This window comes from Lactuca serriola, chromosome 9, assembly GCF_051521515.1.
Source record: "Lactuca serriola cultivar US96UC23 chromosome 9, Lser_US96UC23_V15, whole genome shotgun sequence".
Classification (NCBI taxonomy): Eukaryota; Viridiplantae; Streptophyta; class Magnoliopsida; order Asterales; family Asteraceae; genus Lactuca; species Lactuca serriola.
This window is the reverse complement of record NC_136416.1, coordinates 78,097,036-78,111,348: the sequence shown is the minus strand read 5'-3', so window position 1 is coordinate 78,111,348 and position 14,313 is coordinate 78,097,036. Positions and strand designations below refer to the sequence as shown.

Here is a 14,313-nt window from a genome sequence, read left to right as displayed (position 1 = left end):
GGGGATTAAGGGCGAAATAAGGGCTAAGAAGGTAGATCTAGGACATTCAAGCAATTTACTCCCATAAAGGTTATAGATCTGAGCTTCTGGAGCTCAACCATGACTAAATCTAGTGGATAATCAACCTATTACGAATTCTACTTCATGCACAAGCTTGGAAAAAGGTTCAAGAAGAGCTCAAAAGGTGCTCTAATGGGGTTTTAAGCATACAAACAAAATGGAGTAGAGATATACCTCAGAGAACTCTAAAATAGCACCAAGATATCTGGTCTCCTTCTCCTCTTCTTGCTCCACTCTCCTTCTTCTCCCAAAAACTCCAAGGAATCACTCTAATCACTTCAATCTCACAAGAAACGAGTTAGGGTTTGATGTAGGGCGCTCTGAGGGTGAAAGGGGCGAGCTTGGGCCGCACAAGCTAGCTTAAATAGGGGGCAAACCCTTGGAATTAGGGTTTCATCAGACAGCGGTGACTCGCTGAGTCCGGAATATGGACTCGCCGAGTCGCCAACTTAAACACGCTCCGGATCTCGTCTCTACTCGGCGAGTCGGACCTACAACTCGCCGAGTCCAAGGCTAAAAATGAAAAAATACAAAGATAAATTTTACGTACCAGAAACCAGGTGCTACAAATACCTTGACTTTTTCCCCTTCTTCAGTCTCTACCTTGCTTCTAAAATTCTTAAACACCTGTAAAGCTTCATCCTTAGTATTCATCAGGTACACCCACATTACTCTGCTAAAGTCATCGACAATCATCATGAAGTATCTATTCCCAGAGGGTGTTGGAGGAGTAACTGGCCCACATAAATCGCCATGGATCAATTCAAGCTTCTTCTTTGCCCTGAAGTTTGTCTGAGATGGAAATGAGTTCCTTGTCTGCTTTCCCACCAAGAAACTTTCATAGGGTTGTGGGGGAATTGTGATATGTGGCATTCCTTCGATCAACTTCTTGTCATTCATCTGCTTCATTGAAGTGAAGTTTGTGTGCCCCATTCATTTGTGCCATAACCAAGTTGGATCATCAACTTCTGCAACAAAACACACTGCAATATCTTCTTTTAATTCTATTTTGTAGAGTCTATTTGCTGATCTTCTAACTTTCATGAGTAGCTTTCTAATTGAATCATGAACCCATAAAAATGGGTCCTTGATCTTGATCTCGTCTCCTCCTTCTGCTAATTTACCCAGACTGATGATGTTGCTACATAAATCAGGTATGTAGTATACATCATTCAATTTTCGACGCCCACCATCCTTGCATTTAAAGACTATAGAGCCCTTTCCTTCAAATCTCACTTTCGATTCATTCCCAAACTTCATAAAACCATGAATTGATTCATTCAAACTTCTGAATTTGGTTTTGTCTCCAGTCATATGGTTACTAGCACCTGTATCCAGGTACCATGTGCAAGATGACTTCTTTGGATTACCATGGGTTCTCAATTAGGGACTGAGATTTTCTTCATTCAGAAATACTAAGCTCTCATCTTCACATGTTGACAACAACAGGGCAGGCTCATTATCGTGATGCTCTTGGACTAGGTTATTCTCGTGGCTTCGTTCCTTTCATGGGTTCTTACATTCGGATGCATAATGCCCATACTCTTGGAAATTATAGCACTGAATGTCACTCTTATAATGACTACTCGATGCACTGGGATTGCTTTCCTTGCGGTGATGTGTTCTGCCTCTGCCACCACGGCCTCCTCCATTTCTTCCTCTACCTCTGCCACAACCACCACGAGAACCACCAAATCAACCTCGATTTGATCTTTGCTTTGAGTCACCCTCTGACTTCTATTTGTTTCTATCAGACCATTATTTGTGAGTTAACAGGAGTTTTCGATCGTCACTTTCACCTGAACTCTTCATGCGTTCTTCATACGCCTTGAGTCTTCCGATCACCTCTTCAACGGACATTGATTCCAAATCTCCAAATTGCTCGAGTGTTGAGGCAATCTGAAGGAGTTTGGACGACACCACCCTAAGTAACTTCTTCACCACTTGAGATTCTTCTACCCTGTCTGCCAACATACGTAATGTGCTGACTATGTTGATTACTTTTCCGGTGAAGTCATCAACACTCTCCGTCTCTTTCATGCTCATGGCTTCGAGTTCAGCCTTGAGTGTCTGAATTCTAGAAACCTTCACTCTATCTGCCCCTACAAACATAATTTTGAAGGCTTCCCAAGCTTCTTTAGTAGTCTTCTTCTCCGCCAATGTCATGAGCAAATCTTCAGGTATTCCTAATAAATGGCAGCCAACGTCATGTTATCCTTCTTTGCTTCAACAAGAGTGCTGGAGGTTCTGGGTTCCACAGCATCCCAAACACCTTGAGCCTACATAAAGACCCTCATCTTAATTGCCCATGCATTGTAATTGCTTCTCGTCACATCGAATAGTGCAAGGTGATTTGCCCATCTTTATCGCCATTACCATTGTTGTCTGTCATTTCTTTTTGAGGTTGATACTTGAGCATATACCATGTATGCTCTGATACCAAATGTTGTTTTTTCACAAACCTACAACATGTGTTTGGCAATGAAACAGTAACAAAAGAAAACAGAGCACAAAATGCTTAAAGCTTATAGCTTTTATTCTCTGATTTGAAAGAAGAGATGATAACCTCACACAAACAAACTATTTAAACTCAAAGAGTGCTAAAAAGACTACAACTACCCCTAGTGGCATAAGACTCGGACTCAACACCCCACATGGCTTTGAATTATTCAAAACACAGAAAGAACATGACATAAAACAATTTCTGAATTACTCCATCAAGTGTTGTAATATGAATTGTAATTTCATCTTCTTTTTTTTTTTTTTTTTTTTTTTTTTTTTTTTGCTTCTTGTAAGCCTAGCACCCTGCTAGCGTATTTTGTTTAATATAACTTTTGCTGCTCTTTCAAAAAAAAAATCAAGTTCGAATAACATCGGAAATTCCTCATCCCATGTAAACTTACCTTTTCCTTTAGTGTACAACAAAACCCAATAGTTGCAAATGCTGAGAAGTATATAAAACTCAAGAAACTATAATTACAAATGTTGAGAACATTGTAGTCTCTTCCAGATTAAATCCCAAGATCCTAATTGGCTTAAAATTTGCCTCATCGGAGAAATCAAAAAAGTTATAGATGCTTCAAAACTATTGGAGTAATAGGTATCCTGTATCCAGCGTGGTTTGGCTTCCGAGAGTGATGGTGTGTTTTGTTTATGTTTCCTAAAGCTACGTTTTATATTTTTATTTATGGTATTTTACAATTGATAAATTAAATATCCTTCTATATTTTATTCATATTTATCTTCCTAACCTATCAAATATTGATATGTGTCATATTTAATAACACATTTAATGAAATTGATGACATTTAATCCATTTGTCACCGTTTAATGTGAATAGGAGGATAATATGAATAAAATGTAGAAGGATTTTTAATTTTTCTGTACAATTAAATTGGTTAAGGGTATAGTAGTCCTTCCACCAATTATTCGGTGGCTAAATAAAAAATGGGATAATGACTTGAAAGGGTAACGAACTTTTGACTTTTGTCACATTTAGTCACTAAACTTTTTTTCGTTATCTATTTGCCATTGAACTATTGAAACTGTTTACATTTTACCCTTATGACCGGCTGTTGCCGGTCATAAGGGTAAAATGTGAACAGTTTCAATAGTTCAATGGCAAATAGATAACGAAAAAAAGTTTAGTGACTAAATATGAACAAAATCGAAAGTTCGTTTCCCTCTAAAAAGTTCAATGACTAAATGTGAACAAACCTCCTCTTGTATTATGTTTTAGCAAATTATTTATTTTTGTTAAATTGTAACAACATTTGTTGATGAAGAAATCTATGAAATAAAAAAAAACAAAACAAAACCCTGAAAATATATTTAAAAAAAAACAAAAAAACAAAACCAAAATAAAAAACCAATGGTTTGACATTTTCCAAAATAAAAAATCAAAATTTCCAATCTGATTTTGGTTTTACAAAAAAATGAACCATTCTCACTGATGTGAATTATGACCATTGGTTTGGCATGCGAAATTTGTGACATCCCATGAATATGTAGTTACAACATCGTTTGAACTCATAATTCATAGTAAGGGGTTAGAGTATCATCGCATGAATACGTAGTTACAACATCGTCTGAACTCGTAATTCATCACCTACAGGTTATGGGCTTGCTGGTGTTTCCACTGGATTGTCTAGAATAGTCCGTGGTCGCCATCTATACTCTGGTAGATGACTACATCGCCACATTGTTGGTTAAGGTTATGGTATCTCCTTTCATCCTACATCACATATTCATCGTCATCTATTTACCTAATTATCACCACCTTTCTATCATCACCTATCTCTCATCATTTTATTTCATCACACACCAACTATTTCATCTATCCATGTTTCATCTGCAATATATTTGTAGATATAAAATAAATATACCGTTTAAATCTTTTAAAACATGTATAAAATCGTTCATCCAGCATAGACAACAAGTATTCAAATAATATGCATACATAGCACGTAATTTATATAAAATACTTCATATCTATGTGTAAGATGAAAGTAACTATATATACCATAAAAATCCCATAAATGCTTCCTAACTTCGAACCCCAAGGTTTACTCTACTAAAGCTTCATATTCTCGGCTCTCTGAACCTGAAGGGTCCAGATCTATCACACCAAAAAGCTCAAGATAGCTCTTCCTCTCACTCTACACACTCAAGCTCGCTAGGGTTCTCACTTATGGGAATGGTAGTTGCAATTGAAGGCCATAAGTGCCTTTAAATATGGCTCGGGCCCAAAGATTTAGGGTTTCTGCCAACAGCGCGGACTTGTCGAGTCGCCTCACCGACTCGTCGAGTCCATTCATTAATCCGAGTCATCAGTCGTGACCTTACTTGACGAGTTGAGGCGACAACTCGTCGAGTCTCTCTTCTTAACTCGAAAGAAAAATACTTAAATGATGATACCTGGAAATCCGGATGTTACATTTTGTTTTTTTTATTTCATAGATTTCTTCATCAACAAATGTTGCTACAATTAAACAAAAATAAATAATTTTGCTAAAACATAATACAATAGGAAGTTTGTTCACATTTAGTCATTGAACTTTTTAGAGGGAAACGAACTTTCGATTTTGTTCACATTTAGTCACTAAACTTTTTTTCATTATCTATTTCCCACTAAACTATTGAAACTGTTCACATTTTACCCTTATGACCGGCAACAGCCGGTCATAAGGGTAAAATGTGAACAGTTTCAATAGTTTAGTGGCAAATAGACAACGAAAAAAAATTTAGTGACTAAATGTGACAAAAATCAAAAGTTCGTTACCCTTTCAAGTCATTATCCCATAAAAAATCAATGCCCCAAATAAATGGAGGATACCAACAAAAGCAGATGTGCAACATTATGTTCTCAAGGACACGTTCTGTCGTTCCATATTTGTAAGCTGACGACGTGGCATAGCAAAAACCATGTCACAAACATTTAAACCACGTCACCTCTTTAAAAACAAAACCAATTATAATACGTTCTTTTTCTTCAATTCACTGTTCCCTACAAAAAACAATGGCGATGTCTAATTTGCGCCGTCTACTCTCCACGCCACCGCCGGACCTTTCCCGTCCCGCTGCGATTTTCTCCACCGTTCGATCGGAACTATGTAACTCTGCAAATCGGTTCTTTTCCAGTTCTCCTGAAAAGCTTCAAAGTCACCAAGACTTGCCCAACAATCAGCACGAAGCTGTTAACGAACAAGATCAGATCCAGAAACTTCAAGATCACGGAGAGGAAAACGATGAAGACGACGGTGACGAACCTGACATGAACAAAGAGACCGGCGAGATCGGTGGACCCCGAGGTCCCGAGCCTACTCGTTACGGTGATTGGGAACGTAATGGTCGTTGCTCTGATTTCTAAGTCACCCAATTTCATCTTCTAAACAGGTTAGGGTTCATTCGGTTGATTTCAGATCTTGTTATATATATATGTGATTTAATGTTTTCATAGTTGTCTTAATTGTAACCGGAAAGATCGATATTCAGTAATAAAGCAATGGCGATCTAGGGTTTCATCATTGGAATCAAAGTTGTCAGTTGTTTTTAGCTTAAGGGACTGTTTCAATTTCGTGTTTCCAAAGTGTATTTGCAATCTTCATACAAAGTGATGGTGAATTTCATGAAAAGATGATTGATTATTACTGTTTCAAATCAATCTAAACGAAAGAATCAATTCTTTTAGTTCAATCATCTTCGTTTGTAATTATTGAATCAAATATCTTTATGAAAGCATAATCTCATTAGTGAGATATGTTCACAAAAGGTCACCATTCCATGTTTACACAAATTAAACATGTTTCTCTTCATCCACACGTTTCATGGTAATGAACATTTATGATTTTGTTCAAAATACAATTTTCAATTTCCATGGATTACTTCACAAATTATGCATTTTTAACAAACCCAAATATCATAGTCACATAGTGTCTTGAATCATGTAAAATTAAATAAAAATACGAGAAAAGCTACATATAAACTCAAAGGTAAATGGCCATGGTAAAGAAAGAAGGTCTAAATGCGAGAAACAACCTTAACATGATGTTTTGGGAGTATAAGTTGTAATAATGAAAAATGATAGTACAATGTACTATGATATTTCTTGCATTTAGCCTGAGAAGGAATGGAAGGTGACAAATCTACCTTGATGTCTTTAAAATCCAATTTCACAAGATAATTTGACAACTTCATCATCAATAATTAAGAACCTATAATGTTTATTGAAATATTAACATAAATATAATAATATATAATTTTATTAAGATATAAATGTTCAAATATATAATAATAAGACAAAACTTCAAAAATGGTCCCTATGGTTTCCGAAAAAATCAAGTCTAGTCCCTAAGTCCAAAAAACCTCACAGATGGTCCCTGTGGTTTCAAAACTTTTAACAAATGGTCATTTTCGCTAACTCCATTAGCTTTTGACTGTTAAGTGAAGGACATTTCTGTCTTTTCACTATTACAGGGACCATTTTTGAAGTTTTGCCCTTATTTAAAAAAAAGAAAAAAAATTATTATTTAATATAGAAAAGGTCTCTCTCTCTCTCTCATAAAACACACCTCCTCTGGTTCCTCTTTATTTGATCGTAACAAAGAAACAAAAAATACTCTTTTGAAGAAAAGCCGTAAACCAATCTAGAACACCATTGTTGGACAGCTTCCAAAAACCATCGAATCGCCACCTCATCTCCAGCCTCCGCCACTAGAGAGCACGTTTTGACTCCCACCCCACATATCGATTCATCACAGGTTCATCATCAGCAGATTCATTACCATTGTGATTAGAATCAACTGTTGGACAAGTGAAATTGATGCTTTTAAAAATAAAGAGTGATTGAATTAATGCTCTAAAGATAAAGAAGACAAGTTTTTAAGCTAGGTTAACTGATTTCAGGGACCAAAACCTCATGGATTTCGAGATCCAAAGGTTGGTTGAATCCAAGACGATTGAATTCGATATATGTAAACAAGTTGAAGATCTACATGTATGCTTTTCTTTTCCCTGCAACTATATGTGATTTCTATTGGTTTAGAGTAAAATAATACAAAAATACCCCCTTTCCCCCTTTGATTTTGGGTTTCGGGTATGAATGAGAATAAAATTTGAACAGAATAGAACTTGAACAAGGAAAATAGGAGATTATAATAAGGAAGTCGATCTGGTGGTGGATGTCACAGTGATTGTGGAAGCTTCGATGTTATGGAGTAGAGGAATAAGTGTGGTATGTGGTGGATGGATGGTGGGAATAGTGATGTAGAAAAACGATGAACGTGATAGGGGGTCGGAGATGAGGAGATGCGATCTGAACATTTTTTTTTTCGGATCTCACCAAAACCAAAATCTCTCTAATTTGATGTTGTAGTTGTGCGATGTTGATTATCAGTCTGGGGTTTGATTTTGGTGGTAAGAGTGAGTTGAAGAATATGGGATGTTGTAGGTTCTGTGTTTGTTTTTATCCAAAACAAATGATAATAATCAAGCGTTTTCCTTCTTTTTGTTGTAAACATTTGATAAGCTCCATTGTTCAACTTTCAAATGGTGAAGCTTCATCTGGGTAATTTTATCATTGTATGGAATTTTTTTGATTTATTGGTCTGTAATTAGATAGAATTTCATATGGCAAAATTTAAAATGAACTTTCAGATGATACTAATTGAGAGAGAGAGAGAGAGAGAGAGAGAGAGAGAGAGAGAGAGAGAGAGAGAGAGAGAGAGAGAGAGAGAGAGAGAGAGAGAGAGAGAGAGAGAGAGAGAGAGAGAGAGCTTTTCTATATTAAATAATAATTTTTTTTAAATAAGGGCAAAACTTCAAAAATGGTCCCTGTAATAGTGAAAAGACAGAAATGCCCTTCACTTAACGGTCAAAAGCTAACAAAGTTAGCGAAAATGACAATTTGTTAAAAGTTTTGAAACCACAGGGACCATCTGTGAGGTTTTTTGAACTTAAGGATTAAACTTGATATTTTCGGAAACCACAGGGACCATTTTGAAGTTTTGTCTAATAATAATAATAATAATAATAATAATCCATTTGATATACTATACTTGTACGATAATTTATTCTAAGACCATATGAGGAAAATATATAAAACTACAAGAACTAAATTAATTTTTTTTATGGTAGTAACTTTTAAATACATAATATGTTTTGATTTTTTACATATATATGTAATTGTAATTAACATCCTCTAGTTACTTATTAAACACTCCCTTATTTTGATTTATTTTGTTATTTTTTCGTCTTTTATTAGTATTACTAGGTGTGAAACCCGTGTAATACACGACAAGCTGATTTAAAAAAGATTAAACATTAAATTGTAAACGAAAAATATTTTTTAATTTACAACTTTAAAATAAGAAACAAACATATTTATTATAATTTAATATCATATATATGATATTTAATACTTTACATATATAAGTATACTATTTTAATTTTAAAAATATGTGACTTTAACTTTAAAAATTGAATCAAACCGAAAATTGACAAGTGGATAATATTTATTTCAAAAATACCACAAAATAACAAGTGTAAAAACTCATGAGAGATTGACATATGACAAAAAAAAAAACATTCGTTTATTAAGGAGGATGATTTGATATCTTTTTCTTTATCTTTTATTGTCTTTTTTATTAACATTAATTGGTTTATTATTATTATTATTATTATTTTGCAAGTTATAACTTGTTTGTACATTTTCAATACATAGGAATATTCTATGGCCATGCCTTTACTTGAATAGTATCCGTTTTATTAGGTGCGTGCGAAAAAACCGAAGCTAAACCAAAACCGAATCGTTTGAAAAACCGATGGTTTGGTATTTGTTTTTAGAAAAAACCGATTTTTAGGTTTGGTTTTGTTTTTCAATATCTAAAAACCGAAAAAACCTGAATCGAACCGAAATACACAAAATGACGATGTTCTATATATAAATATCACACTATTAGTAAAGTAATCTATAAAATAATAAAAATTAATATTCTATGGTGTAAAAGTCTAAAAAGATTCAAATCTCATAGATCTCATATCGATTATGAGATTCAAAAGTGAAGATTTTTTTAATATTATAAAACGAAGGAAAATAGTTAACTCAACAATCCTAAAGTGATTATTTGTATACAAACGCACATAAAAAATAAGCATAATCTTTTTTTGATTTTTTGTTTAAATAGATAAGACATATTGCATATTTATATTGGAATATATACTAAACAAGTATGACCTTTTAAAATCCAATGATCTGAGTCTAATAATTTAAAATTGAAAGTCCAAAAAAAACCGAATCATGTTCATCCCTACGTTTTATTATTATTAATATATTTTTAATAATAATAATAATAATAATAATAACAACAACAACAAACAAAATAGATACAAAATAAAATAAAAAATAAAAATAAAAGGATAAAATATCCTATATGGGATTTGTAATAAGTAATGCGTTCTTCTTAAATAAACCACAAAAATTCTAAAAATTATTTTAACTTTTTAAAAATTTTAAAATTAATTATCTAAATTATATAAAATCGTATTATTATTTATTATTGTTTTTATTTATTTACTTTTATTTTTCGATTTAAAAGTATTTTAATTTTTTTAGACATTGTTTGAGTATATTATTTAATGTTTTTTTTGACGTTTAAATTGTATAACGTTTTTTGACGTTTTATTCGAATATGCATAGATAAAAAATGAATAACTATTTGTTGATTGTTAGGGTGTAAAGTTCTTATTGGATGTGTTTTATCTTCTTTTGATGTGTAATAGGTTGAGTTTTTTTTTTTATAAATAAGAAGTGAGTGACTCTCATTTATTTAAGAACCATTATGGAACCCATTTGAGGTGAGATTAGACTAGTGAGTGAAGGGATAAGTTTTACCCTCTGACAAATTTAGATTCGTTTATGCCGCAAACTTGCAAAAAAAGTTTAATTTTACCATTTTTACATGTTAGTCGGTCATATGTACATGTGGCAACCCATATGTGCGCTGACTAGGATCTATGGTTGACATGTACACTAATATGGAATGGCACGTTCGCATGCAATCTTTTATCTGAAATATTAAACATTTTGAAAAAGATATAGACAACAAGATTCAAACCCAAGTACTTCAGCCAGTTAGCATCCTTTTCACTAGGCTAGAAAGGGATCTGTGTTGGAATTCATTGAAGTTAGAATATATAGTTGTTGGAATTCATTGAAATTAGAATATATAGTAATCGAAAATCTTATATATTGTATTAATACAAATTTTTTCATATTTTTCATGTATTGAACATGTTTTTTTTTTCTTTTTGTATTTTCAGTATAATTTTTTTTGTATTCCCAATATAAATACTTTTTTTTTTCGTATTTTGAATATAAATATGGATTTTCGTATTATTAATACAAATACGTATATTTTTGTATTTTTGAAAGTAGAAATAGGTACTTATATATTTAAAAACGTATTCATATACTTAAAAAAAATCTTTACAATAAAAAAATATGTATTTGCTCTATTTATACACTTAGAAATGTATTTTTACAACTAAATTCTCAAATCTACAAATACTCTTTCAAATATATAAATGTTCTTAACTCTGAAAATATTTTTTGAAGTTTATAAATACAATTTTAAATATATAAATACATTTTAAAACATATTGTTTCGCTCATTAAATATAAATAAATACTTTTTTACTTTATAAATATGATTTTCATTATAAAAATGTGTTTATAAAATACATACACTTTCAAAAATATAAATACCTTTAAAAATGTTTTTAAACTTAAAAACATATTATTTACCTTCATAAATATAATTATACCTTTAAAAACATTAAAATAAAAAATACAATTTTTGACTCTTATTTTCTGTTAGGCAATCGCTTATACCCTCGATGAAGATCACTGTGGTCTATGTGGCCTCGAACTTTGGGTGTGCACACTACCCCAACCATTGTGATCGGGGGTGTTCGTGATGTTTTGTGGTGCGTACGATGAAACCAAACGCCCAATCAGGCCCTCTTGCTCGATTTGGAACCAGAGTAGCCGTTCAATGGCTATTTTTTATTTTCAAAAAAGGTATATATTTATTTTTAAACAACATCTTTTACATATAAATACCACACTTTTAACCCTCATTTCTTACACCATTGTAACACCTAGTTCCTAGTACGTATTTTTAAAATAAGTATTTTGCATTTTGGCCTGAGAGGCGAGTTGGTGGCCCAACTCGTCGAGTAGAAGCGGATTGGACACGGGAGTTAAGTGATTGGCTCGGCGAGTTAGAGACCGGACTCGACGACTCCATGTTGTCCGGACAAAAACCCTAATATGAGGGTTTGCACCCTATATAAACACCTTAACTCAGCCTCCCTTGTCCCTAACACTCTCCTAGAGCTGCATATCGAAACCCTAGCCAATTGTGTGTGTGTTACAGCCATTTTGGTGCTTTTGTTGACTTGTGAAGCTTGGAAGGAAGAAGAGGAGCTTGAGTATTCGACTTCGGGCTTATGGATCCAGAAATCTCATTCCATCTTCAGCTTAATCAAGGTAAAATGCTCATGCTTTGGTCTTCCATTTGGTTGTTCATCTTTAGATTGTAGATCTTGGGTGCAATTAGGGCTTTTCAAGCCATTTTCGGATTTGGAAGTGTTGAGTGAGTTTGGACTTTAGATCTGGGCCTTAAGAGGGGTCTCATGGCATAAAGGTGCCAACTTTAGGGCCATGAGAGCCCCATGCACATTGTAGGACACTTTATATGGATTTTTGAGCTAAAAACCCCATGCATGTGCATCAAGTTTTGAACTTTACGTATAAAATGGACATTAGGAGGCCAGATCTATGGTTTTGGTGTGTTAGACCTCATTTAAATCGACTGTATGGATTTGATCAAGGTTGGACTCGGCGAGTTGTTCTTGGCACTCGAGGAGTCGGTGACCATTGTGCACCAAACCCTTTATATGAATGGTTAAGTGTTAGGAAGGAAGTCCTTTGTGAGTTTAGACGCGAAAAGGGACCTGGAAGCTGTGGGACTTGACGAGTGGTATGAGCAGACTCGGCGAGTCCATAGCAATCTCCCAATCTTTGAAGATGGACTCGACGAGTTGTTCATACAACTCGGTGAGTCATAGACTGGACAAGTTCTTAAGTTGGAGATGAACTCGATGAGTTCAAGAAGGAACTCGGCGAGTCGGATGAAGATGGTCCCGATGTTATGATTGAAGGAGAACCCGTCGAGTTTTGCTAGACTCGACGAGTGGAGCCAGGGTTTTGTGTGGGATTAGAGAAGCATGGACTCGACGATTTGGTAGGCCAACTCGGCGAGTCAGGTCAACTGCATGTTGACTTTGACCAATTTTGACTTTGACTGAACTTAGGCTGACCTTGTTTAGGGTTGTATGTGATATGTGTTGACTTGAAGGTTGTCGTGTAGGGATCGAGGAGTCGTAGGGAGTCGACTTGTGTGGCGAGGATAGTTCAGACACTGCACGACATTGAGGTGAGTTACCTTCCAGTAGGGATGGGTCTAAGGCCACAATGTCGGCCCACCAAAAAGGGGTATTTAGAAGATAATGGTCTTTATGATAGTTATCTTGGTCTGGTTATGTGATTTATCTGGATATGTTATGTGCATAGTAGGGATTAGTTTCCCTAACAGTGGTCCTTAGGACCCAAGGGTAGGTCAGTACCCGGATATGCCTGACTGTATGTTTATACTTGTTGATTATATGCTAGTGGTAGGGGTGCAATAGTCCCCAGTTACCGGTTGAAAGATACCGATGACAAATACAGGTTGAAAAATACCAAGGATGGTTACCGGTTGAAAGATACCGATGAAGGCTACCGGTTGAAATATACCGATGAAGGTTATCGGTTGAAAGATACCGACGATATTATATGGTATGTGGTATGATGGGGGAACTCACTAAGCTTCGTGCTTACAGTTTTGGTTTTGGTTTAAGGTACCTCTTCGTCGAAGGGGAAGGAGTCGGCGGTGTAGCAGCGCATCACACACACACACACATGTTTCCGCAAGAAGTTTTTGGGACTGTACTCTGATTTTCCATACTTATGATGTTATGGTTTGAAATACAACATTATGATTTTGTAATGGATGTTTTATTGACAATGTTTTGGTAAAATGTTTATTAAATGCGTTAATCCAAAATTGAAATTTTTGGCCTTGAAAATTGGGTCGTTACAAGTTGGTATCAGAGCCCTGGTTTGAGGGATTCGGACACACCCTCGGGGGTGTCTGGACTCAAACCGAGGGACTAAAAGATCTTTCAATGAAAAATGGTTTTCTAAAGTCTAAACTGAGAGATTTTAAGAAAGATGAAGTGTGTGATGCGTGCGACCGGCCGGGCTCAAGTAAGTTTTCCCCAAGATACCCATACATGTTATGTTATGTTATATGGTTTTGATTCATAAAACTGAATGCTAGAATAGGACTAAGGATCTAGGAGGATGCCTTGTGTGCCTGATATATGATTCTGAGAATTGCATGCTAGTTAGGGCTAAGGATCTAGGAAGGATGCCTTATGTGCCTGTTGTATGAGCTGTATGCTAGGACTGTTTAGTCATCAGGAGGATGGCCTGTGTAGGTTATGCCTAGTTTGATTACTCAATGCACGAATGTTGCTTGCTTTGTGCTATGGGGGTTCTGACCAGCTTCAACTAACTAAGGAGCGAATATGTAACATTATCTGTAAGCTAGTTAGGGGGAGGTGGTGGGGAATCCTAGTGCAACTGAT

The 14,313-nt window shown here is 34.8% G+C and overlaps 2 protein-coding genes across 2 annotated transcripts; one reads left to right on the top strand and one right to left on the bottom strand.

The window, feature by feature from the left end:
- Positions 1-993: 993 nt before the first annotated feature.
- LOC145075865 (uncharacterized) lies at positions 994-2,226 on the bottom strand. Its single transcript, XM_079021954.1, has 3 exons — positions 1,860-2,226; positions 1,581-1,807; positions 994-1,314 (listed from the first exon to the last, which is right to left on the bottom strand). Exons 1-3 carry the CDS (start codon positions 2,224-2,226, stop codon positions 994-996), a joined length of 915 nt encoding a protein of 304 aa, XP_078878080.1.
- Positions 2,227-5,545: 3,319 nt separating this feature from the next.
- Positions 5,546-6,255, top strand: LOC145075007 (succinate dehydrogenase assembly factor). Its single transcript, XM_079021309.1, has one exon. The coding sequence runs from the start codon at positions 5,579-5,581 to the stop codon at positions 5,927-5,929; it is 351 nt and encodes a 116-aa protein (XP_078877435.1). The 5' UTR covers positions 5,546-5,578; the 3' UTR covers positions 5,930-6,255.
- Positions 6,256-14,313: the final 8,058 nt, after the last annotated feature.